Raw genomic sequence first — 27,897 nt, 5'->3', positions numbered from 1 at the left:
AAAGACTGATGAACTCAGCAACGGTATTCCGAGGCACACGAAGCGCGGAAAAACGGAACTGAGCAACGGATGCTGCGCGTGGCCATTTATAGGCATGATGACGTCGGCGTCGATACAGTGGCCGTCGAGGAGCACCTACTCGACAGACGTTGACGCAGAGCGCCCTCTACCGGGAATTTTTTTTTCCAAGGCCAGCAAGCTGGAGATACAAATATCATAGATAAGGAATACGTCGGAGGACACAATCCCTTCGAAGGTTATTTTGCACTCATGTCTGAGTGTTTTTGGGATACCGAGCAATGACCAGCAAGGCATTCTAATCAAGCCTTTATTAACTGTTGTTCCAAGGATGAGGTTGGCAAAACGGCTATTAGGGCTAGTGGAAAAAAGACTAAAAATCAAAAGGGAACTGCTTTACAAAACCTGTCATGGACAAGCCAACACAAAGTGAGGAAGTCAAGGTGTTCCCTACCTTGAACATTGTGCATCTCAAAAAGAATCCAAACAAACTCTTCTCAGTTCTCATTACTCCAGGGACACCGCAAGGTGCCCAAATATATATTCCAATGTGATGGCCAACCAAAAAACATTCTAAAACCTGATCTTGAACAATACAGTTAGCAGGTCTAAAAGGTGCACTCACCACTAGCCATTGACTAGTAATGACGTGCTGCGTATGAGGAGCATTGAGTAGTCAAGTGACTTTATACCTGGATGGTAGCATGAAACTTGACAGTTGTACCCCTGCTTTTAGTCCTCAGGCTCTCTCTAATCTAATAAACACAAAGTCAAAGGTTTTGGCAAACAGAAGGCCCACAACCGCTCCAAAATCTTCAGCCCTATACTACAAAATAATACAAAACAGCAAAGGGCCTCAGGCTCCCATACTTGGGCATATTCACAATACAGAGGGGCCGCTGCCAGTCAATGGGCTCTTTCTCATTGCTTTTAGATCCTTCTTCACAAGCGTCTCCTGCAGACTTTTCCCAGTATCCTGCTCTCCAGACAACTGGGGTACAGTTCACTTCTGCTGGACTCCCAGCAGCTAACTCCAAGGCTTTTCACTCTAGCCCTTAAATACCAGATCCTTTGTTTCACAATGTCCAACAATACTTCCACCTTCACTGAGGTTTACGAGGGTTGGGGGGGTAGGGGGATTTGCCTCTCTCCAAGAGTTTTACCATGATTGTCCAACTCTTCCTGCTAAGCAGTCCTCTATGGCTTCTGTGCGTCAGGCAGAAGCCTCCCTTCAAACAAGGAGCAGCAGCAGGTAAGTCTACCTCCTCCATTTTCAAGAAGCATCAAACCAAATGACTGCCTGTGGTTTCTTTAATAGCCATGAGGCTGAAGGCTTTCTTGTTCGCAGACTCCCAATTGGCTCTTCCCGTCCCCCCCCCTAAAGTTTCTGTGCTCTCCAGCAGAGGTTAATTGGTTAAGGGCCACTTGATCCTGCATGTGTTACCTTCTCTTAGTGAGGCTTTAAAAAGGTTTGCAACCTTTGGCACCATCTTGGCTTTCTTCAGACACCGGTCACCCAAAGCACATAAATAAATGAACTCCAATTTAAGCACTGCTCCTCCTTATGCCTCTTCTCAGAAAAGGCTGATTGCAGGAGCATGAAGCTTACGGATTTCAGGGAATAAGCAGAGCCAAGGGTCTCCAACTACTTGCACTGTCTGAGGGGCGCATGGGGTGGTTGACAGCCCATCCCAGTCCCATGCCACTCACTCAGTTTCTACCAAATAGATGATGGTGGATGCCTCATAGGGGCAATTTTTAAAGTAGGTGTACCCCTCAAGAGTTTGAATTTTCAGTGCAGATGAATGCCTTCATGGTGTAAAGGCTATGTTATTGTGAAAAAAACATGCAGGTTTCCCTTAAATGTAGGTGCTTAGTGGCCAACAAGACTTCATTCCCTTCCTTTCATTCAGGAAAGGTCTTACAGCGATGGTCTACAAATCTCATATGTATTAACATGAAGTCGAATACTTTGGTGTACTAGAAAATGTTGCCTAACTTCTGTGATAAATTGCAGGATTCCGTCACTTCTCCCAGGGGGGGAAGTCTTTCCCTGTGAGACTAGGGAGGCGTGCCTGCTATGCAATACCTTCCCTAGGGGAAGAGGCAAGCGGGTGTAACGCTCACCTGATTCCCACAGAGGCGCCGGTCTTGACACGGTTGGCTCTTTGGGATGGACCTCTGTGCACTGTATGTCTGACTCGAAGAGTAAGATGTCTGCAGATAGAAAATATGGGATTAATGAACTGGGGTTATTGGGTGTCGCTCTCTTCTTCCCCTTCTCTTCTCCTGTCGAACCCCAAAGGTTAACGCTCTCACCTTAGGTAAGTGAACGCCGAGCTCTCCATCTGCCTCGGGGCAGGGTGCCGTAACCAGTTTCTTCACTGGATAAGGGTGCAGGCCTCTTGACCTCAGAGGACTGCTGTCCGTCGTTTACTGCACGAACGGTAAGTTCTGAGTATTTCAAATGTCTTTAAAAGTCTTTTGTAATGATGTCTCTTGTTTTGCAGGCTTCCGGCGATGGCGGGTGACGGGCTGAAGTGAGTTGAGGATGGAACCCGTGTGAGGAATAGAAGCGCCTGGAAGCACGTAAGTAAGCGCGTGTTGCCTGCTTCACGATGCGCACTAACTGTCCTTTTATCTTGCAGGTACAAGTTCGGAGCTGCTGAAGGGTGCCGGAATACCCACTGGGTTCGGCGTGGGAAGGAGTAATGGCACGTGAGTAATAAAGTTACCCAATGTCTTTAAACGCACCTTCTTTTGTCTTTCAGATGCGGGATGCAGCGCCGAAGGCCTCCGGAGCGTACAAAGAGTTGGTAAGCTTTTGTCTTTCAGATGCCGGAATGCAGTGCGAAGACCTCCGGAGCACGCGAAGAGTAGGTAAGCCTTTGTCTTTCAGATGCCGGAATGCAGCGCGAGGCGTTGGTGACAGCTGATGGACCAGGTAGGAGAAGCGCTGTCACTGAAGACCGTAATGCTAACCTGTTCTTTCTTGTCTTTATAGGTGTTGCTGAAGACTGGATTCAGGATGGTAAGCCTTTTTCCCTTAGGCCCAGGATCAGATGCAGAAGACACGATGAGCGTTCTGCTGCAGAGGATGCAGAATAACGCAAAGCAAGATTCATCCATTGGGTGTGGTTTAAATAGCCTCCTGTAGTGCTTAGGTGTCTCCTTCCACAGCCTCGCCTAGGTAAGAAAAGAGTTCCTGCTTTTCAGAAGAGTTCCAGTGTTCTGAACCTAGGGAGTGGCTCCTGCCCCACCCAACAGGAAAAGTAGTCCCAAACAGAAGAGGATTAGAGGCTCAACTGGCAGGTAAGTAAGCAGCATGGTCTGCTGCAGGTAAGTCCACCCAAGCATTATGAGCCCGGCGCTTCCAGCGCTGGGACTGGGCATATTTATGAGCCTGGTGCCACTGGCGCCAGGACAGGGTCCAAAAGGTCCCAATTGGGACTGGTTGGCACTCGGAACCTGGGTTATTATGGGTCTGCTTCCAAGGGAGATGGGTAAGTCCTGACCTTTTGGAAGCAGAGATCATGACAGCGGGAACCCACTGGGAGGGACTCCCCTCCCCCCCTCTGGGGACAAGGACTCCCGTTCTAATGAGCAACTCCCTAAACAACATGACCCCAACTTGTATTCAAAACCAGCTAAGAAAACATGAAGAACCAACTAAAATGTGTCACTGTCAACCAAAGAGTCTGACAGTTATGAAGAGGCATCTATATGGTACTGAGACGAAAACTATTGGAAGGAGAGAAAATAGAAAAGAAGGAATCTGACACTACAGCGGGAAAGTCCCATAGCAGCACCACAAATCTTGGAGGCAGAGACCATGGTGAGAGGAAAACCCGCAAGTTTCAAAATTAGCTGGAAGAGAGGCCAAGAGGAACTTGGACGCACAGCGTTTGATGGTGAAAAGAAGCAAGAGTGTATTTTATGTGCGGCACTTGAGGAGCAATGAGACGCAAGCGACGGATGCAAGGCGTCCTAAGACAGAGCGATTAGGAAGCAGCGGTGTGACCATGTCCCGGTGCAGCTGGGGGGTCCCAAAATGACAGATACCATTTTCAGAAGGGCATCGCAGAGCAAGCACCGTGAAGGAAAAACAAGGGCAAGAGAAGCCAACCTGACATCTGACAAAGAGGGTCCTGGCCTACCAGAAAACCCGGTGACTTTAACCCACTAGCAACACAGGAGAACAGGAGACCCGGGAGGAGGAACGAAGATGACTGCTGGAAAGTGCATACTCGCCCCAGTCAAGACGAAGTGTCGAGAACATATGAGGAAGGTGAAAATCATTATTGGAACACACAATGGTTCCAATCGATATACAATGGCAAAAGAACCTGAAGAGGGTGGGAATTCATACTAGAACACTCATCCTAGTTAAGATGCATTATTGATGGGAGAACAAAATACAAGAGAATTAGTATTTGAATCTGCAAACTTGTGCCAGTCGTGATACAAGAGTGGACATTGAGTAAAGAGGAAGTCTCATGTTTGATTGAAGAGAAAGATACAGAATAGTCCTGTGGTAAGAAAGGGATACTCCCAAATAGGATCAAAGAAGAAGAAAATAGAAAGGAAAGACAGAAAAAGAGTGAACGTGACAGAGACCCCAGTCTCTGAAGTGTATGATTTGATAAAAGTAGTTACTAAGGACTGCCTACAATACTTTATTGAAATGCACTTGTTGAGAAACCACCTCACAGGAGAATGGAGTCAATATAGCTGTTCTTATAGTGTTAGGGACAGAATAGGTTTGTTTGGACAGTGAACAGAACTTAGTTTGGGACTCTGACAAGCACCTTAGTAAGCTTTGTGTCCCCCTTTGGTTTAATAAAATATAATAGGGGGGTGGAAAACCTGAGTCCTTGTTCTTCTGACCCGTCACACTTAACATGAGGTTGATCTATGGAAACTAGTTGGGAAGCTGCAGGAAGGGTAACCTGTGTAGCCAACGGATGGACTCCATAAAGGGAAACCGTGTGCTACAATGAGGAGTGTTGCATGCAAATTCCACAGGACAAATATTCATTCTTTGTGAAATGGATGACATGCAGAGTAGGTGACTCAGACCATCCAGCTGAAGGTGATAAGATTGTAGACAAACTACCATCTGCCCAAGCCTTACAGAAAATGGACTAGTAGTATGATACAAACTGGCTGCCCCGGTCTGAAACCGTGTGACTTAACTAAGTTGTAGGGAAGTTAATTCTCATCCACATGTTATTCTCTTTAGAGTAACAAAATGTGCGGTTTTAAAAAGGCGATCTACAATCACAAGGGTATTGGGTACATTCACTTTAAAGTCTAGTGACACTGTGTGCTCTTCTATGGGGAGGTACACTAGGCAAGGGCTGCAGAATCTTCTGTGGATCTTTTGTAGAATTTTAAACTGGGTGCAGACATGCGGAGTTGGTACATTCATATGCATCTTCCTTGAGGTTTGGCCCTAAATACTGTTATAGACCTTTCATTATTGTCTTTTCAATACCAGGATGTTCAGCTAGCAGATTATTATGGTTGTCCTAAAATGCAAGAAGGTATGTTTCTCAGGTTGGTACACACAAGACTTCTTTTACATATGGCAAGCCAGCAGTGGAATGTCAATGTAGGCCTTCAGATAACCAAGCGGTTAGGTCCTGACTGGTAAAATGTTGGCATACTTTCTCTTCCAATATGGTGCTGTGGATATTGCCCAGGTTTGCTCCCATAATAGAGTGTTGCTGGATTATGGCAAGTAGTTTCTTGGCTTCAGCAGCTATTTCTTCATCGATAACCAATCCCAGCCGAGATAGTGCATCAGCGCAAATACCCAAACAAAGGTTCACAAGGATCTGGTCAATTGTAGGAATTTTGGGTTTCTGTGATTTGTGTAAATGGTTACGGCATGCTTAGCACCAAGGCTACTTGAAGGCTACTACACGCAAATACTATGTCAATTACTGAATAATTGGACAAAAGGAAAGCCAAACACTCTTGTACCAAAAAGTCACAAAATACATGTCCAGATTCTGGGTCCCGCAGGGATGAGACTGCTCCCATATTCACACTGGATGAGTGGGTCTCCCCTACAAAGGGGAGCTCAGGTAAATAATGTCTTTGGACTCTGAAGCGCCCTTTCAACCTCAGGACTCCATTGAAATGTCTTTCCTTTCTTAAGAAAATAGGTTATTAGATAGACCTGTGGTAGGTCAGAATCGGGAGACTGACAAGGAGGGATTTTATCTGAACTTTCTTTCTTCAAGGTACAAAGACCTAATCCTTCTCTCGCCACAATCGTGGGGTTTCTTGGTTTTCTCCCCAAACCGTGGTTGGTTTTAGTCTTTCTCCTCAGTTCTTTCCCCACACCAGTTAACCTCTTTTACTCTTTCTCTATACTAAACCCACACTGGGGCTCTCCTCTTTCTCTTCCCCCCACTCTGGGGCTTCCTCGCTGTCGCCTCACTCTGGGGCTTGTGTTCCTCTCTCCCCATTCTGCAGCTTCTCTGGCCTTAACCTGCTCAGAGCTCGTCTGTGCTCTTCCCACCTTATGGTCCTTCATCCTCTTGCTTGCTTCACCACCCACCTCCCAGTTCCCTGGAGCACCCATGTACTTTCTGCGGTACGCCGCTTTTCGGGAGAGGAACTGGATCCATCTGACACAGCTGATTACGCGACTTGTCAACTGGGTTTTGCAACGGTCGCTGCCATCTCCTGCTTGCTTCACACAGGGTTATGGCTGCAGATTCCACCTGGCTCTCGTTCCCTTCCACTTCTCCTAGCCGGACCCTTCTGGCTACTTGCCTAGACCGTGGGCTGCTATGCCATTGCCGCCGTCGTCGTCTTGCTCTGCCCACCCACACCGAGAGCACGCCTTCCAGCTCCTGTGTGTTCTGCAGGCTCGCCTCTATGCAAATGCCGGTTAGCTCTTTAAGTGATTCTCCTCCAGTATGCTGGGCCATCCGTTTCTCTGTCTCAGAGGAGGCCACAGTACATTAGGGGTTCAAAACCCAAAAAGCAATTACAAGAGAGGGTTCAGGATTATTATTCATCTCAGCTCCCACATAGCCAATAAAGGTCTCAGGGTTGGGGGTGGGGGGAAGCAATGGTGACCTGTGTCCCTCAATGGGGAGAGGGATCCCACTTTCCCTGTCCCATAGGAGGTGTTAAGAGTAGCAGGCTCACCTCCCTAGTCCAAAGAGGGTGGCTTCCCCTTGGGGAAAGAGGACAAACTCCTTGGATTCATCACGACGTCCGAGAAAAAGGTGAAAGTTAGCAAGGCAGAGAAACATTTTAACTTTATTAGGTGGATGAGGGGCAGTTAGTGATTGCTTCTACTTTTTCACTGGTGTCAATATAAACTTAAGGAACTCTACTTGCTGTACGTGGTATGAGCATTTTCCAGGGTTTTGCAAAGAGACAATGCCTTAAGCTGCTTTAGAACAAGCACATGCTTGAAATAGTCTGAGTAAGTGAAGGAGTAGATTAGATCATCATCTATATAAACCACAGCACAGACAAAGTTCTGTTCTCTGAACATCATTAATAAAATATTGAAATGCATCAAGTAGTACTAAAAGAAGCCAAACTGCTCAGAAAACCATTTTCCATGCATCACCTTCCTTGGTGCAGCACAAGCAATCAGCCCTTTGCATATCCAGCTTGGTTCACATTTTGGCGTCCTCATGTCGAATTGGGAGTACTGGGATGAGCTGCTGTGGTACAGCACTTTTACTGTAACCTTATTCAAGGACCAATAGACATTTTAAGAGACCCGTGCTTTTTTGGCATAAATTTACCAGGTTACTCACCGTAGTGACCACCTTACTCCTAGTCCATAGTCCCCTTTCCTCCATACTTATGGGACATCTCTCCGTCCTGTGGGACGGGACCGGAGCACTTTGTAAAAAGCATCCAAATTTGTTTAAAAAATGTGTCCCTCCTCTCTTTCCTGCGCGGGGCCCGGCACACGGCCGTAACCCCCCCCACGTTGGCTCCGCCCCACGCATCGCCCAAGACCCATTAGCAATAACAGAGGAACCTTATTAGAGGGGACGGCGGGCGTATGGAGGAAAGGGGACTATGGACTAGGAGTAAGGTGGTCACTACGGTGAGTAACCTGGTAATACTCCTACGTCCCGTCCCCTTTCCTCCATACTTATGGGAGATTCCCAAACACTCCTTACAGGAACTATGGGTGGATGGAAATACCCCTTACTGAAACAGGTTCTTCAGCACAGCCTGGCCGAACTGGGCGTCAGCCCTAGAGCTCATACCGAGGCAGTAATGCTTACAGAAAGCAGATGGGGAGGCCCAAGTAGCCGCTATAGCGATGGACTCCCAGGGAACATACTTCTGAAAAGCAACCGAAGCTGCCTTGCCTCGCACCTGATGTGCATGGATACCCTTAAGGAGGTTTCAGCTTTTGGACGGTGAAAGATTCCTTGATACAGGCAGCAATCCATCTTGAAATGGATGCCTTAGACGCCGGCCTGCCCTGGGTTTTACCGAAGGTCACAAACAGTTGGGAAGAGCTCCGAAGCTCGGCAGTCCTGTCCAGGTAGAATTTAAGAGCTCCTCGGACATCCAGGCAGTGTAGAACCCTTTCCACCTCCGAGGCAGGGTTCGGAAAAAAGACCGGAAGGGAAATCGACTGATTCAGATGGAATTCGGTCACTACCTTTGGTAGGAAAGCTGGGTCCGTCCAAAGGACTACCTTGTCCTTGTGAAAGACCAAGTAAGGATGCTCCACCGACAATGCCTGGAGCTCACCCACTCTCATCGCTGACGTAACGGCAACCAGAAAGGACACTTTCTAGGACATGTACTTGAGGTCAACCGTAGCCATTGGCTCAAAAGGTTTATGGCACAGCGCCGTCAGGACTACATTTAGGTCCCAAGGCGGGTGCAGACTACGAACCGGAGGGTAGAGGCGTGTCAAACCAGCAAAATGTCTCTTTACCACCGGGTTAGTTAACGAATAAGAACACGGGTCTGTAGAGAGGTAGGCGGAAATCGCCGAGAAAAGTCCTGCAGGACAAGACATGAACCCCTGACTCTGCTAGGGAGGAGACAAAGGACACTGTCAATCGTCGCCACCCTCGGGTCCAATTCTTTCTCCAAACACCAATGACAGAACCTGAGCCACTTACTCTTGTATTGGGATCCGGTCGAGGGTTTCCTGGCTGCCTGGATAATGCGCATGTTATCCGCAGACAAACCCAAAGGCTCTAGATCCGTGAACTCAGGCACCATGCTGCCAAGTTGAGCAATTGTGGGGCGGGGTGCCACATCTGCTGTTCCCCTTGGTGAAGAAGATCGAGAGTTACGGGTAACCTGATCGGCGGACACACCGACAGTTGTTGAAGTTCTGAGAACCAAAACCTGGCCGGCCACCACGGAGCTATCAGTAGAAGAGAACAGTTGACAGAACTCTTCAACCTCCAAATTGCTCGATGAACCAGAGGAAGAGGCGGGAAGGCATAAGCTCTCCTGTTGTGCCATGGGATCTCGAGGGAGTCCCCCAGAGAGGAGGCTCCCAGCCCCCCTCTGGAGGCGTACTGAGGAAGCTTCTTGTTTACCGCCGTGGCGAAGAGGTCCACCTCCGGTGTGCCCCAACGCGAGAAAATCCATGAGAGGATCTCCGCCTTCAACTCCCACTCGTAGCTGACCACTGTCCGCCAGCTGAGGCATCCGCGGTGACATTCAGCCAGCCGGGATGTGCACTGCAAGCAGCCAGACCCCATGAAGCACGGCCCACTCCCAAATCTGAATGGACAGATCCACGAGAGGGGGAGACTTCGTTCCCCCTTGCTTGTTTATGTAGTACATCGACACCGCATTGTCCCTTCTTATGCGGACCACCTTGTTGACAATGAGGTCTGAACGCCTTGAGCGCCAGAAAAATCGCAAGAAGCTCCAATTGATTTATGTGCAGGAGCTTGTCCTGAGGTGACCAGAGGTCCAAGACCTGAAGAAGATCTAACGTCACACCCCACCCGAAAAGGGAGGGGTCTGTTGTGATCGTCACCATGGCGGCTGGGTCCTGGAACCCCACGCCCACTGACAGGTTGCTGAGAGATGACCACCAGTCCAGGTCCACTCTCATGGAAACCGGAATCATTATCCGTTTGGAATCCGGGTCCACAGCCTGACGCCAGGAACTCCGAAGAGCCATCTGGGTCTGTCTCATTTTGAGATGAGGAAGAGGAAGAGGAAGAGCCAGTACACACGAGGCCACGAGGCCATGAGGCCCAGAAGCCTCTGCAACCACCAGGCCGACATCCTCTCCGACTGCGTAAACATCTGACACGTGGCCAACAGATCCGCCATTCTGTCCCCGGTCAGATACACTCAGCAGTCTATCGTGTTCCAACCAAAAACCCAGGAAAGTCAGGTCCTGTGAGACCGTCATGGAGGATTTCCGCCAGTTCACCTACATCCCAAGATGGAACAGGAGCTGAAAGAGAGACTGGAGGTTGCCCGCTGCTGCCAACGGGCAAGGGCTGCATAGGAGCCAGTCGTCCAAATAGGGATACACATGGATACCCTGGAGACGAAGATGGGCCGAAATCACCGACATCTTCGTGAAGACACGTGGCGCCAAACTGAGGCCAAAAGGAAGCACCCGAAACTGGAGGTGCTCCTCTCCCAAAGAGAAACGGAGGCATCTCCTGTGTGGGTTCCAAATCAGGATATGCATGTACGCATCCTGAAGATCCACCACGCTGAGCCAATCGCCCGCCTGCAACGAGGAGCGAATCTGGCCGGGCGTGATCATCTTGAATTTCTCTTGGGGTAAGGAAATATTGAACTGGGAAAGGTCTAGGATGGTGCGCATGCCAGCTTGGTTGGGTTTGGGCACCGTAAACAGCAGGGAGTAGAAGCCCTCCCCCTCGCTCCCCAAGGGGAACGGGTTCCACAGCTCTGAGGAGCAGAAGTTTCTGAACCTCGGCCTTGAGGGAGGGTGAGCCCGACAGCTGAAAAGGAGGGTTGAAGGGTGGGGTAGGGAGTAAAGGTAAGCGGAAGCCCGCTCGAGCGACTAACAAGACCCACCTCTTCTGTGATGGTCTGCCACGCCTCCCAATGAGACCCAATGCGTCCTCCCAAAGGGGTCTCGTGCGAGTGTGGAAAACCCTCATTTGGCAGGTTTTTCGGTGGCGGTGCCACCTGAACCGGATGAGGAGGCTGAGGAGCAGGAGAAATAACGCGTACGCTGTTGTCTACGGCGGTTATTCCCCGCAGGAGTATACACTCTGCGATTTTTGCGGTCGAGGAAGCCCCTAAAACCAGAGGAAGGTCGACCTTGCGACAACGGCCTTAGAGTCTTGAAGGGAGGTTTAACCAGAACAGACAAAGATTTGGCCGTCTGAGTGCCGTCTTTGGTTTTGGTGAGCTCTACATCAGTAGAAGAGTGAAAACTCCTTACCATCAAATGGCAGGTCCAGAACCTTGTCTTGCACCTCCTTCTAGAACTTAGTGGCATGCAGCCATGCTTGCCGCGAGGTATCAACCCCTAGCATCAGACCCCGAGCCGAGGTGTCTACGTGATGAGCCGCAGCCTCCAGGAGATCCTGGGCCAAGACCCTGGCATCGGAAAGGCCTCCTCTGAAATCCTCCAGCTTCTCGATCGGAATGCGCTCCTCAAACTCCGACAGACCTCTCCACATCCGCATGTTAGCTTCCGCCAAAATCAATTCTGCATTGAGCTGCAAGGCCGAATTGGCAAAGATTTTCCTACCTAGGGAGTCCAGGAGCTTGTCCTCCTTTCCCAAGACCTGAGTCGCCGTCGCGGAGGAAGAAGCTGCAGGTCTGGATTGCAACGTGGCTGCAGCCACCAATGTGGAGGAGGGAGGCGGACAAGACGACAAGGCCACTTCTTCCAAGGAATGTAGCCTGTACCTCGGGTCAATCTTTTTATTTACAAAAAGTCACGAGTGTGGCTTTTCCCAAACTCTTGGGACCTCGGCCAGAACATCCTTCTGCAAGAACAGGCCGGTACGCTCCAAAGGAGACAAGGTGAACGCCTCAGAAAGCACACCCTCCTGCGGAGCAGATGCCTCGGGCACCGGAACATTTAAGAAGCTCATCACGTCCAGTACCCGGTCATGGAAAGCTCTGGTAGAGCGCGGAGGTCCTTGTTGTCCTGATCGCCTTGAGGGTCATCTGACAGGTCCGGCTCCTGCTGAGCCGAGTCAGGCACTGCCTTGTCCACTGGTGGCACAGGCGGAAGCGCAGGAGGAGGCACCACGGGCAAGGGAGGCACTGGCGGAACCACCGACGGGACGGGTGGAGCCGGAGGCGCAGGTAGACATATCTCCTTGAAAAGCCCCTTGAAATATTCCCTCATGGGGTGGGTGCGCATAAGCGCTTGAAATTTACCGAAAAAGGCGTCCTCAGGAGATTGTTTCGGAACCTGAGGAGGCCTCTCATGAGGTGGACCAATCCAGCGACGCAACGGGGAAGGGTGCCACACCGGCCCCTCTGCCGACGTATCCACATAAATCAAGGGAGGTGCTCCCACGGGCAACGAAACATTGTGCGGAAGAGGCATCCGGGCGTTCCAATCATAAACCGGCCGGTAAGGATGCGCACAAGGGACCCTAGGTTCACCCGAAGGACCGAACCCTGCACCAGGGGCCGATTGCGTAGTTGTAGGGGTAGTACCTAAAATGGCCGCTGTGGTCATGGCGGGAACAGGCACCATTTTGTCCTCATCTGAGGGGAACTGCGGCATGTGAGGAAGTGAGGCGGGGGTCCCCGTCGATGGATCAGGGGTCTTAATTTTAGCCTTAACGTTAGGAACCTCGGCAGAGCTGGTACTATGAGGCCTGGAATGTTTCTGCGACATACCAACTGCCAACTGAGCCTTCGAAGGAAGAGCCTCGGCACTGCCGGTAAAAGAAGAAACTTTCTTCTTTGCCCCCTCAACAGATCTGGTGTCACCACAAGAGTGGGAACGGTGCGCTGTCACCGACAGGGCCTTGCCCGGCCCCTCAGAACTGTTGGTAGCCTTAGCCTCTGTACGAGGGACCTCGGACCTAGGCCCGGTAGAAGCCTTATCGGCACAGGCCTCGAACATCCGTTCGGTAACCTCAAGCCCAGCCAAGACCTCGGGGCGTACCCCGGTTTTGTTTTTGAGGGAAGCCGAAAGAGCGGCCTCAGAGCAAGCTCCGGTACCCAACGACTCAGTAGAACTGGGTCTACACACAGCCCCCACAGGAGGGGCCTCGGAGTGTACTCCGGTGATCACAGGCCCCTTACAGAGACCCTCGGAGAAAACTCTGGTAGAATTATTAGGCCCAACAGGCACCTCAGGGCGAACCCCGGTAACAGAGCAATCGACGCCCCTCCAGGCTCGAGCGGAACCCGGGCCGGGGTGCTCTGAAAATCAAAGAATTTACCGGGCATTTTTTCTTCGTCGATGAACGCCTGAAAATGAGAAGGAGGAGTCTGTCGGAACACCTCCTACCACCGCTCCAACTGATGTTGAAGTGCCCAGACCGAAAGGGAATCACAGTAAAAACAGGAGTCCCAACGGTGTTCCGGACCCAAACACACTAAACAAAGAGGATGGGGATCCGCCCTCACGAAGCGACGGTGACACGATGAACAGTCTGGAAAATCTAGTTTAAAAGACAGACAGACTAGTAAACGAACGCTAGCGAGAGCCAGAGAGGGAAAAACGGGAAGAAAATCTTCCGAGGATGCAAGTGCGTCCGGGCCGATCATGCAGAGAAAAGGACTGATGGGCGATGCGCGAGGCGGAGCCAAGGTGGGCGGGGTTACGGCCGCGTGCCGGGCCCCGCGCAGGAAAGAGAGGAGGGACACATTTTTGAAAAAAATGTGGATGCTTTTTACAAAGTGCTCCTGTCCCGCCCCACAGGACGGAGAGATTTCCCTTAAGTATGGAGGAAAGGGGACGGGACGTAGGAGTAGGTCTGTTAATGTGGCGATTGAACCGACCTCCATTCTTTTACATGACGAAAGTGTGCTGCAAGCAACTGGGTTGGTCTGGCTGCTACCAAATGTACTCACAGACGGTGGATGGAGCCCGATTACGCAAGCTTATCAAGCTCTCCAAAAGGTGCAGTACTGTGCTATCCACATTGTGAAAGAGCTCAACTCCTAACTAGGAGTTTAATGTAAAAACCTTCAAACGCTGCTTGGCCACTTCAGATTCAAAATAGAAAACAGTCGAAACGTTCTCCATCTTTGTTCATGAACAGAGTTCAAAGATCCTACAAGTAGAAAATTCCTGAATGTGCCCACCACGCAGAAGGAAGAAGCAAGGTGACAGCGAACCGCACAATCGGGCAGAGATGCCACAGAAGTCTGCTTACCAGTCGCTGGAAGATGTGGCAGGCTGCAGACTGAAGAGCCAATACAGGAGAGAATCTAAGATGGAGCAGTTGTCATGCAGCGCCTATAAAGTCACAAAACATCAAGTGAGATGAATTCTAGGATTAACCAATGAGGGTCATTATTACAAATGTAAAGATCTATTAAGAGAGCCAAAATCGAAAACTTGAAACAAAGCCTTTACACCCCCCATATAATCACAAGAGCCGACACAGTTAATAGCACCCTGTTGGCAATATAATAGGGCTGGGTGTGCCCAGAGATGAGGCAGCAGACCAGGAACATATGAGGTGTTCCTTGATGCTTTCTGCCAAGGGAGGGGGTGGGGGGGGCTTTGCAGGAGCGGCTACTTGCAACACGACCCTGGTGTGAAGCCTGTCAGCAGTCCAGGAAAGATCCAAATGCAGAATGCTGAGAAACCAAGGTCATGGAGAGACCTGGCAAGTGAGTGCTGTTTTATGAAAGTTGTGAAGAGACCAGACCAATTAATGCTGACCCTTGAGATCTGGGGGGAGACCAGTCCTGAACATGGACGTCTAGAAGAGACCAACCTGGTAGACGAATACTAGGAGGTTGGGCATGTCAAGTACAAGCTAAAAAGGGTCAAGGTGATGCCTGAAGAGAAGTCTGTGGACATAGAGAGGTGGGAGAGGTCTAGAGGGACAGATTGAAACCAGGTAGACCGGAAGAGGGTCCAGACTGAGTAAACCCTGGAAAAGCCTTGTAGTGTTTAATAGATTAGGGCTGGACATAATAGCACAGGCTGTGAATTCTACTGAAGGCCAAACCATGGAACTTTATTTTATTATGCTTGACAACACACGGAAGGGCGAGCAGTGGGCAACATCAAGTGATGTCAGTGATGGACATTATACAGACCAGGAACTTACAACAGGTAAAGTTGGGACACAAACACATTGATGGTTTATGGCCGATGATACATAGCATAACAAGAATAGAGCAGGCATTCAAGTGGGATCATTTGACAGTGGGGATCGTGGAGGGGAGGAGGTATCCGATTCCGCAGGAATAGCCGCCAGGTAGGAGCGGAATGTGGGCCAAACATCTCTGGGTCTAGTTGCTAGTGGCAGTTGGAATGATCAGGTCTCCTCTGTTTTAGAGGCTCAGGTGACAGCTGATAGCCACTGTGCATTTGTGGGTGCTCGGGGCCAAAGCCAGCACAGTAAAATGCACTGTGTTGCTAATAGCATGCACAGCCCTGCGAGTTTCCGGGAATCGCGATGTAGACCCGTGAAGTCATGGAACAGGCATTTCAACGGGGAAGGGGTGAACTTGTGGTCAAGGATGGATGAGGTTGTGGAGCATACATCAGACCAGAATTAGGTGAGGGAGGCGCAAGACCAAATCATATGGATATAGGTTGTTTCATTGGATTTACATCTGGGGCAGCAGGGCGAGTGATCTGGAAACATATGGTGAAGTCGCCTTGGGGTATAGTGGCATCCGTGTAGAATTTTAAACTTTATCAGCTTGAAGCAGGAGTTGAACGAGACTGTGGGTGCGTGAGCACATTCGTTTCCAGCACTAGTCGTACACCTCTAGTTCCAGATGCTGGGTTCAAGATTGTCTCGGCACATTGAATGTGGGGGGAGGTAATGGACTGTAGTAAGGAGTATAATCTAGAGATCTTCCCTTTAGTATTGATGGTGTCCATTATTTAGGAGAGAATTGGGTCGTCAGGGGGTATTATGGGGAAGCTAGGGTAGCTTTTCTTGAGAATACGACAAAGGGCCGTGCATTGGAGCCAAGCAGGTGATCTGCGCTGTAGGGTTATTGGAAAATCTTCCTACTCAATTTAGTGGTCCTGACCGAAAATATCCCGGATGTTTCCTAAATCAGCTTCTGCCCAGTCCCACACTACCGGGATGGGGACACAGGGGAGCCCGGGGAGAAAATCCCAAAGAGGTAGGCTAACGTGGAATGGATGGGGAGTATCAGTGTCTCCACAATCTGAATAGTGCATGGAACATAATGCCTACTGGTCAAGAGGGTTATTGCTATGATTAGGAAGAGATAGTGTTAAGGGTCGTATGGCCCGATTTCCCACCGGGCGTTCTTTCAGTCATACGTGTGCTGGAGTGTAAGGGTGGCGAACCAGTACGAGGCCAATTGGGCTTGGGCGAACAGCCAATATTTCTCAAAATTGGGGCACCGAAGCCCTCAAGTGCTGAGGGGGTGGATAGAGTATTATATTTGAGACAGACTGCTCCCAAATGCCAGAGGAATTCGTTAAGTGTGCGAGTCAAGGATCGAAAGAAGTCTTTGCCCGGCCACAAGGGGAGATTGAGAAAGCGGTAGAGAAGTTGGGGAAGCACCACCATCTTGAAGACACTAAGTTTACCTGCAAGAGTTTGGCCCAACCCTAGTATGGTCAAATAGTTATGGTAGTTGGTGTCGTAGACTCTATTGTGCGTACGCGCCAGTGTCACCCCGAGGTATGCGATCTCCAATTGTGCCCAGGCAAAGCCCATGAGGTCAGTGGGGGGAGAGGTAGCGTCAGTTAAAGGAAATAGTGTTGACTTGGTGCAAATGACCTTCAGCCCGGAAATCTCCCCATACTGCACCACGTCCTCAAGGATTTTCAGGTGAGCGAATGAAAAGTAGGGAGTCATCCGCGTATAGGGAAATAATGTTAGAAGTGTCTAGAAGTCGCAGACCTCGGTGCAAGTGTGCCTGACGTATCCTATCTGCTAGGGGCCCGATGGCAATGGCAATTAGCGGAGTGAAGGGGTATCCCTGCCTCTTGCCTCGAGATATACAAAATGGGGGCGAGTGCACACCCTCCCTGCGAACCCTGGCCACTGGATGTGAGGGAAGGAATAAACCCAGACTGGTCCGGGTGTATTATGTGAGGCATGTATGGAGTTAATCGCATGGCTAGTACCTTAGCATATATCTTGACATTGCAATTTATGAGTGATAGAGGATGATACGATCCGCATTGGGTGAGAGATTTACCGGGCTTAAGTAATATGGTTAGAACGGTCTCTCGATGGGTGGGCGGGAGTATGCCTGATGTAATGATTCTTCCCATAGCACTAGGAGATAGGGGACCAACCGAGATTTGTATTGTTTGTAAAACCGTCGGATCCGGGGCTTTTGCCTGATGCCAGTGAGCTGATGGCTTTGGATAGTTCTTCTAGTGCGATAGGGGAATTTAAGGCAGTGCTAGTGTCTTTGGAGAGAACAGAGAGAGGGAGGGTATCGGGATATGAATCTATGTTTGACTCCAAGAGGGTGTCGGCATTTGTGTATAAAGCGGAGTAGAATGAACGGAACTGGTCGTTGATGTCCGGTAAGAGAGAGTAGCCAGAGAGCCGTCCGGTTTCTCGATAGCCGGGATGTGTGGCAAGCCCATTTCCTGACGAAGAGGTCTGGTCAGGACGCGGCCAGGGTGTTCGCCCTCACCTTATCGTCTCACCAGTCCAGGAGTATCTATAAACTTTCTCTCCCTTTCAGCGTGAGAGCGGAAGGTGTCCAGTTCCGTCCCAATGCTTGCTAGAGTAGTCGGTGAATGGTCTAGAGCGTATTGGGCCTCTAGAGAAGAGAGTAGATTTGCTTGATGAGATGTCCCTGCGGATGGCCCCGAGAATCCTAGACTCTTTGGAAATAGCCATGCCCCTGACGTAAGCCTTGAATGACTCCCAGAGGGTGGCCTGTGAACAGACCCAGAGTTTACTGTAAAGTATTTGTCTATTGCCTCCTCAATGTCAGTCCTAAAGGCCCCGTCCAGCAGTGCCTGAGGTTTTAGTTTCCAGGAACGGGATGTGGTATGTGTCACGCCCCAGGCTAGGGAGATGGTCACCGGGGAGTGATCAAGTGAGTCCTAGGGAGAATTAGCATTTGCGGGACGTGCCCGAGTAGCGTATCTGAGATGATCCATCTGTCTATCCTGAAGTGGGAGTTGTGAACAGAGGAGTAAAAAGATTAGGACCAGGTTACAGGATGTATGACCGTCCACGCGTCAGTTAGCTCCAATTGTTGCAGGGATTCCAAGATCTTGACCGCTCTGGAGCGTTGACATGGCCTGGTGCCCGACCTATCCCAGTCAGTGTCCAGTATCGTATTGAGGTCGCCTCCCCGGAGACTGGGAATCAGGGGGAACCCAACTAGTAGCGCAATGAGATGTGAATAGAATTCAGGGTCGTCAATATTGGGTCCATACACGTTAAGGCGTATGATCTCTCTGTTGTTCAAGGTTCCATGTAGCAGGACATATCGCCCCGAGGGGTCTTTGCGGGAGGAAATGAGATGGAACTTAATACTTTTATGAAGCAAAATTATAACACCCCTATTCTGAGTAGAGTAGTCTACGTAGAATCTTTGGGTGCCCCATGACTTCGCGAATTCTAAGCACCCCTGTGACCTGGCGTGTTTCTCCTGAAAGAAAAGAACCTTAGCATCATGACGTTCCACGTGTAACAGAACAGATCTCATGTTTTGTGATTTCCCAGTCCCCTCACATTCCAGCCTAAGAAAGTCAGTTCATCATCAGCCATTAGGCTGGTTTGAAAAGAGGTACCGTGCAGCACTGACACCGCATGGTGTGTGCCCATCCCGGCTAGTGTACGAAGAGTCTTCCAGTTTGAGTATCTGAAGTGACATGGACCCACACTCCCCCTCCCCCCCCGGTAGAAGCCAAGTGTTTTTCTGTGTAATACCCCAATTCAACAACCCCCAACAATGTCCCTCTCCCCAACAGCGGGGTGGATGTCAAATGATGCTTTCCATGGCACTACAACTCGCCAGCCCATGACAATTCCCGGTTTCCAAACTGAGGGGCAACAACTATTTCACCCACCCCCAACCACATCCCTCGCCCAAACGAACAATGAATCCCATCCCTGGAACAAACCAACTCATAACCTTGGCAACTTCGCCTGGGGGCCTTTGCGCCAGTTGAACAAGAGCACACAGGTGCTGGCATAGTGACTAGGTTGATGCAGCACATGAACATGGATACAATACTCTATTGTAGAAAGATGGTGCCAGACAAAGGAATCCAGTCTCCGCCCTTGAGAACAAACCACTTGAGGATAAATGGCACAGGCTAACCACATGGGGGCAACCTCTACGACGAGGCCCCCCCAAGAGGAGATGCGTGCGTTAAGCATCGCGTGACCATGTCAGCAGTGGTGAGCAGCCGGACAGAGACCTCAAAAAGGGAGCATAAAACCAGGCATCCATTGTGGCGAGGTCAACCATGGAAGTGTTCCTCTATGAATGTAGTCGCCTCTTCAGGAATGGTAAAGTAGTGAGTCCGGTTTGCGTGTTTCAGCCCAAGTCTGGTGGGGTACAGCATGGAATATTTCACCCCAAGGTCAAGCAGTTTCTTCTTTTTTGTTAAAAAGGGTTTGCGTTCCTGCTGGACGGCAGTAGAGAGGTCTGAGTAAAGGTGGCTTCTGGAGGATCCCAAGTGTAGTTCGCCCTTGGCTCTTACGGCGTGTAGTAGGGCATCCCTGTCTCGGTAGTTCAGCACCCTCGCAATGATTGGGCGGGGGGCTCCCGGCTTAGGTTTGGCAGTGAGGGCCCAATGGGCTCTCTTCAACAGCACATTTTGGAGACAACTTGGGAGAATCCAGCAAGGTTAAGAGTTTGTTCCACATACTCTTCCATTGGACCATCAGGGATACCAATTATGCGGATGTTGTTGCGCCGAGAGCGTGATTCGAGGTTGTCATTCTTTCTACTGATCTCCTGGACTCTGCTGGACAGGGCACCCACCTCGGTGCGAAGGGAAGCAATGTCATCCTCAGCGGTGCTAACCCTATTTTCGACCTCCGTACCCTGACCATTTGGTCTTCACTATGTGTGCCTTAATGGAGCAAGTGTCCCACTCATATCATCCAGCTTGGAGTGGAGAGCGGTAAACCTTTCTCTCATGTATCCAAGCATTGTCGAGGACTCTTGGCTGTATGGGGCTGATGTTTCCATTGCAGGTTCAGAAGTGTCTCCACCAGCCTCGGTGTCGCCTTCATGGTGAAACACCTATAGGTCTTAGGGGTAACATTACAAACAATACTACTCTTCAAATAAACTGTGCAATGACTAGAACAGTAGTGTCTGATACGGGTTACCTTCTCCCCTCCCACAATCTGGGTTTTTGTATATTTGTGTGTCATGTAGGGGTACCGCCCCACCCCCTACACTATAAAGTCTTTCAAATGGATGGCCAACCAAAGTTCAAACCCTCAAATCCTTTTTCATAAAAAGTCAATTGGTTCCAGGATACAGTTATCTAAGAGAAATGTTAGAAAGTACAGCCCAAACAAAGCCTACTCTTACAAGTGCAGCTCTATTCTAATAAACACTAGAAAATCACTCCATTTGTTCGGCTCTGGGTATGACTTTGTTGAGCTCTGTTTTCCACAGTGCTCCTTTAGGACCACACCCTGGCTTGATTCAGGGACTCTCACTCTGGCTTATTTCCACAGGACTCTACCAGACCTCAATTCCAATAAGGGTTTGAAGCCAGCCCCCAATTAATTTGGCTGGTCCCCTCTTGGGCCTTGGTTTTCATCTGCTTTGTCACGTTGCCATCTAATCCCTCCTGGGACTCACTTTGTTGCAGGATTCTCAAGAGGACCTTTTTTTTTTCAATGTGGACTTTGGTTCTTGGGATTCCTCCTTCGGAGCACTTCACCTTTAAGCATGAATAGGTATGGCTGCCGCTTTCAGGATTCTTTCCCCTTAAGCAATTCCCAGCTCCTTGTATACTTCAAGATGGGCGTGTCTTCTACTCCAACTTCTTATAGGTTGTTTCTCATACCAGTTTCGGAATAACCAACCCGATCTAAAATGTCAGAGTGTCTTCTAATCCCTCATTACCATCGGCTCCTTCGGACTGGGTAATTATCGCATAGGTGTGATCGTTGCTAATGAGGGTCAGGGAGGAGTTAAAGGTGTTCGGTACCATATTGGAAGCTCCTCCGGTGCAGGGCACAGGGATGTGTGGAACTGCATCTGCCAATATTGGCCAAGTGCTGGGCCTATTTGAGCATGGCATGGGTGAGCTTCCGCTCGCCAGCTCTCTACCAAGTAATGCTCGAAGGAATTCTCTGTAAGCACCACCAACTCAATGGGTTTGCGAGCTTGGCGATTGTCAAATGGATTCAGCCTAGTCCAGATTCCAGGACTGAGCGAGTGCTTTAGATTATTGAAGGGGACACAGTTCAGGAGGCTCAAGCTCTCTCCAGGCACCCTCTGATGGGGCAATAGTGCACCTCATGGGTCGTAAAGGGCGGAGGGGGAGGCAGATCTGGTAAGGACTGGACCAACTCTGTTACCCCAGCAGCCCACTACCCCAACATGTGGTCTGTGGAGAGGTCCCTAAACTAAACATCCGAGCATCATGCCTCAAGGCGCTGGTCTCTGCTCGACTGGCCTGGACTTCAGTCCCAAGTTTACTCAGGATATCTAGATGCTCAAACGACTGGATAGTTAACTCCATGGGACTCAGGAGGAAAGCATACAAACTTTTCAGATTTTCCTCATGGATGTCAGAGCCTTATTGGCCACTGTGGATTGCCCACTTCCTGCATACGAGTTGTAAGGGTGCAGAAGTAAGGCTCTGACACAATGGTGGCATGTTTTTGGGCAGAAACCTTTAACTAAGGAAGGGTTGGAAAAGGGCATCTCTATCCCTAAAGGAAAGAGGGGTTTGCCTGCCTTAAAGAAAACAAGTGAAATTGTCAGGGTATCCAAAACCAAAAAGTCTGTTGCTGTCATGTCTAGATTGTAGCAATGAGATTCTTGAAGTAACGGTATATACTGCAAAAGGTCTATCGCCTAAGTGGGAGTTGGCTTTTTCTCTACATCGAGTCTTTTTCAAAGCAGGAGCTAAGCTCTCAGGCACGAGGGTGCTGCCTTTGGCTGTGCATCAGTCTGCCTTCAAAAGGCATTGTGGATTCTAAATATGCCACCTGTGCCATGGTAGCCAGCGTCAATGCAGCAGCCTTTGCAAAATTGTATTTATTCATTTTTAAATGTTTCACTGCTCTTAAGAGATTGTTGAGAATTTTATCTGCCCTAGTGACTATTCACAGTCATCCCTTTCCTCTCAGAGTCCCGCAATTTTTTCTTATGTAAAGAAAAGGAGTAGGACTCCCTCGAGTGTGACCTGTGATGAATCCAGGGGACTTGAGAAGTGAGCCGGTTAGGGTTAACCTTTAGGGGATATGGCAAGGCGGATCCATTGGGTTGACCATCCCCCACACTTCGAGGATAGCCAACGCCTGATCGGGATACGTGTTCTCCTCCCTGGTTTCAAGAATACAGTAAGTATGTTGGTTATATGGGAATTGACACATTAGCGGCAGAGAAAAGCCTGTGGAACAACATGGGAGAATGCTTGAAGGTGTGGCCTGGAGAATGAGTCTGCATCAGGCGTGGTGCTTTGACCTATAGGTGAGGCTGTGGAATGCTCAGCAAACACGACACCACGCAGAACCGATGCATGGGGTCAAGTGAAGGGAGCTAGGACCACCGAACAGCAGTAAGACCTGTATCTGCTGCTAAACCCCCCCCCCCACCCACGAGGAGCCGGCAGGCAAGGAGCACTTGCTGCAACAGAGGAGAAGAAAGCCGACCGAATGAGACTGTGCCAACTCTGTAACATGTCCGACTGAAGCCACACATCCTGGAAGAAAGAGGTACACTATCGCTCAGGGAAGTCAGGAGGAGGCCAGCAAGGGAGCACCAAAAGGCAGGATGAGAGAATCAACCAACCCCCTCAAGGCAGGGTGAGAATCAACAAAACAACCCCCCCCACGCATGCAAGTGTGGGGGGGCATCAACATAACCCCTTCCCCCCAAAAGGCAGGGGGAGAGACTCAACTGACACCCTAAGGCAGGGGGACAGAATCAACCAACCACCCCGCCAACCCCAAGGTTGGGGGAGAGAATAAACCAATCACACCCTCCCATCCCCTCCAGCCGGGTGAGAAGAATCAACTGACACCACAAGGCGGGGTGAGCATGAAATACATGCCCCAAAGGCAGGGGGAGAGAAGCGCCCTAACTCAGGGTGGGGTAAGAATCAGCGACCACCCCAAGGTGGGGTCGGGGGAAGAGAATCAACACCCCCTTCCCCCCCAAATGCAGGGGGGGAGAATCAACTGGCAGGAGAGAATAAACCCCCCCCCCTTACCCCTCCCACTGGGTGAATCAACGGAACCCCCCCCCCCCCGCCCCAAGTTGGGCGAGTGTACTCCAACCCCAAATTGGGCTAGAGAGAGAACACACCCATGTGCTACACCAGAGACCCCAATGAGGGGTAACCAACAAAAGCAGTGGAGCGCAGATTACCAGAATAACTAGGAATGGAGCCGGGGGAACTATCGGAATAGGATTTACAAATCCCAAGGGTATCAGACGACTGGGACTGGTACAAGGTGACTGACAAACTGGAAGACTGAGCTAAAGAGGGCAGAAAGGACATCAATTTAAAGCAAATTTCAATACCAGACAGGGGAGGTGAAAGATTTTGATGCCGGTTTACTTGGACTCAGTAACGGGGTCTTGACGAAGAAACAGAAGACTGTCAGAAACCAACCACTATTCGACCATTGGAAAAGGGGCGCCAACTGTGTTTGTATTTCTTTTTCTGTTTCAGTGGGAGAGACAAAAATCATGATATATTAGGTTTCTGGATTTCTTTCTTTTCTCCAGTATAGGGCCAAGACAGGTACAGATAGATATAATGTTTCAAGAGACACTTTATGTAAAACGCCACCTTATCAGTCACCTGATTCAGACTTACCAGAGACCATTTTCAGTGTTTTTGTATGTTTGTTCACTCTCCTATGCTTCCAGTCCGAAAAAAGGACCAATCACAGCTTTGTTCGATAGGATCAGAACTCTTCCTTCTTCTGAAGTTGTACCCTTGGAGGGGTTACTCCTGGGAAATGTCAAAGGAGGCAGACTCCATGCTAACCTCATTGCCCCTTCGCTCATGGCCTTCGGGGTCTTTGCTCTGCAGGACCTGTACTTCGCCACATAGTGTATGCATCCCAAACACCAGAAAGATATTGTGAGGTCCGAAATCTTGGCAGTGCAGTCCCTACATCTTGTGAAGCCTGATGCCTTTGGGGTTCTGGCAATGATCCAGAACAAATTTCTGTAAGAAGAAAGCGGTTAAGACAGCCATGCAGAAAAATTGAACTCGGGTCATCAGGACTTGTATGCTCCATATGCACTGCTGTTGGCCTCACGTCTGGAACCAAAAAGTCAGATTGTCTAGGCGAGACAAGGACCTGCACCACAAATCCCCAACACATGAGGAAAAGCTATCCCAATTACCACTGAAGAGGTGTATTCATGCTGAGTAATAGAATTAAAATGTACTATACATATATCTGAGCATTGCAAATAGTAATTTACATACACAGAATCAAAGTACATTTTTGGCAAAAAAAGGTTGGTCAATGTGTAAAGTAAAAACTAAACTTGTTACCTTGTGTGCAGGCTGTACTAAAATAAATGGTTTAAGGCATTTGAGTTAAGTACATAGGAAGTGGGCCTGCAGTCATACAGATAATAAGCCACTGGGTTAGTAAGAAAAGTTCACATGTCAATGATGGTGTTTGACAACTAGCAAAAGCATGAGGTCTGTCATTAGCTTCTTACAAAAGAATGGAATGGGTAAATCACCTGATAACGAGCGTGGGATCTCTCCCTGTACCGAAATATTAGCTTGTGGCATGTCCATGGCCAGAGGATTGTCAACATGAAATCCCAGTCTATATTCAACCTACAACGAAAAATGAGAATTAAAATAATCTAGTAACTAATATTGACAGCACTTAAATAAAATTACAAATATTAGCCTATACATTGCAGGGGATTGTGAACCAGAAGGATAGTATTTTATATTTAAGTCCCCTGGGATCCAGCATTACCAATCCCCTGTGGTGCAACCAGATCAAACCCAATTTGCTTTACAAATGTATTTGCCAAAATTCATCACACCAATGTGCTGGTTTCAATGCCATGCAAAAGGCCCCAGTTGATGCTCCTAAGTGCAGTCCTTCAAGGTTCGCCTGCCAGCACAGAAAGAGCCTCTCTGGAAGCTGGAGCATACTCTTTCTGGACTGTGCATTACCATATACCAACACCCCTCAAACTAGTTAATTCATCTCATATAACAAAAACACTCATGGTTGCTGACTCAATATCACTTTTATTTGAAGTCTCAATAGCGTTTGAAAATCTTTCTTGAAGTTGGTTTTACAATCACATCATATTTACCAGTGTAACACTTCACATGGAGCTGGACCAGTCAGCGTATAATATTTTTTTTAATGTTAGTTTAACAGTAACAGACTGAAAATGTGTTTGCCTCTGCGGTGGATCCAAACAGGAAACATGCATTTCCAAATAGCAACTTGTAAAATGTGCGTTTTGTGAACATCATATAAAGGGCACTCCACAATCAAATAATATTTTCCCCATACTGTAGATCCCTTAGTACTGGATGCTCATTATTTCAGCATGCTCTCATAAGGATTTCAAACTAGCATCTCCATTATCTTTCACCCTTCTGCTGAAGTGAACATCTCTAGCACATCCAATCCCATTTGAATCCCTTTTCCATCATTCCCAATAGAAAAAATGGTTTCTTCAGCATATCCAACTTCATTAACACAGCCTCTTCAGCAAATCCACTAAGGAATAGCCCTTCAGGCATATCAAATCCCTGGTGGAGTTGGTTTACTACACATAGCAACACTCCTGTGTGTGCAAATGATATCACCACTATGCCTAAACTAACCTACCCATTACATCAACTAAGTACTGTTGTAAATGCCTGTTCGGTCATATACAATTTTCTAGGGTGATTAGGTGGGACTGAATACTTCCGATTAACTGGGACAAGAATTAAAAGGCAAGCCCAGAAAAGCCAGGGTCTCCATTCATAAATCCACAAGATACCTTTCATGAATAAATAGCTTCCTTCCAAAACATCTCTCATACCTAGCTTCCCTTGGAGCAGGTCTTAAAACAAAACCCAATTGCACTCAGAGATTGCATAGTCTTTCCAAACCTTAAGTAAAAAAACGGAATTCTAAAAGGCTAGAGGGATGGTCTCCCTCGTACAGCACAAAGTCTTGTGAGGGGAAGGTGGTTACCAATTCACACCTCAAAACATCACAGGCATTGATAAAACAGTGATACATTGAGTATCAACATTAAATCTAAAAATGTTGCTCCTTTAACATTAATGCCTCTACAGTTCCTGTGGAAAGCTGCTTCTGATCGGATATTGTGCAACATTCTTTACGTACACACCTTGGAAAAAATGTACTATTAGCAAATTTCAATCATCGCCCAAAAAACTCAATAATTCAGTTTGACAAGCAAAATAACAAGCTGGACTTTCTTTAAAAAGCAATAGTTGTAACACCGAGGGTTTTTTGACAGTATTCAAATGTGTTGCTCCAACAAAGTGTTTAAGACAATAAGAGAACGCTACGAAACACCATTTATGCAAAGAATAAAAATTACTAATTTAAAATATATGAATAGGTTGTAAAAAGATACATTGGTTTTCTAAAAGACATCTTGGTGGCTGCGGTCATCAATTAGGTTTGCGGTTTAAACAAACCTTAATATATCATAATGGATAACCTGCATATCCTTATAACAGTTTATAAACGAGAATGCATCCATCCAAACAAAATAAAAACATTCAAATGTTACATAGATCCTACAAAAATCCATGATACTCCTACCTTTTCACGGCTGCCTCTTTTTTCAATGATCAAGGAGTGGGTCTAGATTTTGATAGAGTGGCAGTACCTGTTTGCAGCCATGGAACAGATGGGCTTTAGAGAGAGTGGTTTATAGAAATGGCAAAGCTGCGATACAGCTTCCCCCCAAGGCAGTGGTAATAAATTGCATGGTTTCCAGGCACTTTGAATTAATGACGGGACAGGGCAAGGGTGTCCTCTGCCACCTTGGCTTTCCATTCTGGCAATGAAACGTCTAGCTGCACAATTAAGGTGCATTGAGGAGGTGCAAAAAGTGAGCTTCGGAGGAGAACTACAGAAGCTAAGGCGATATGGAGATTTACTTCTTGCTGCTAAAAAAATGAAACTCATGAACAGTTGATATATCTGGCAGGGTGTGGGGGGCACAAGTTGGAAATCTGACTACGGAGTGATATTAAGTGGCTGATGATTTTGGGGTCTAGCTTCAACCCAAAGTGTCAGGATTAACAAGTCTCAACTTGAACATGCTCCTGTATGCACGGTGGAACAAGGTGGTCAGGTGGTCTACAAACGGGCTCTCCTTGCAAGGCCAGATTAACTTCATAAAGATGGTGCAGGCTCCATGCAAGCAGAAGCCAGAGAAAATGGTCTGCTGTTACCTTCAGCACTATCAAGGGCTAACAGCATACACAACAATAGACTGTCTTCTTGCAGACCTGCTGGGTAAAGATGGACAGGTTGAGCAGATTGAACTCTCACTCGTTACCGACAGTCCCAATTTCGTTTAACGTATCACTCTGAA

At 48.6% G+C, this 27,897-nt stretch overlaps 1 protein-coding gene across 2 annotated transcripts in view; it reads right to left on the bottom strand.

The window, feature by feature from the left end:
- RYK (receptor like tyrosine kinase) overlaps positions 1 to 27,897 on the bottom strand; it is a 1,007,965-nt gene that overhangs the window by 778,142 nt on the left and 201,926 nt on the right. For both annotated transcript variants that reach the window (XM_069618057.1, XM_069618056.1), the window contains exon 3: positions 25,036 to 25,135. In XM_069618057.1, coding sequence (XP_069474158.1) covers positions 25,036 to 25,135 — 100 coding nt within the window. The remainder of the gene's footprint in view (positions 1 to 25,035; positions 25,136 to 27,897) is intronic.

The sequence above is a fragment of the Ambystoma mexicanum genome, chromosome 10, assembly GCF_040938575.1.
Source record: "Ambystoma mexicanum isolate Mex_15411 chromosome 10, UKY_AmexF1_1, whole genome shotgun sequence".
NCBI classification, from domain to species: domain Eukaryota; kingdom Metazoa; phylum Chordata; class Amphibia; order Caudata; family Ambystomatidae; genus Ambystoma; species Ambystoma mexicanum.
The sequence above is the reverse complement of the archived record's forward strand: the minus strand, read 5'-3'. Positions and strand labels throughout refer to the sequence as shown.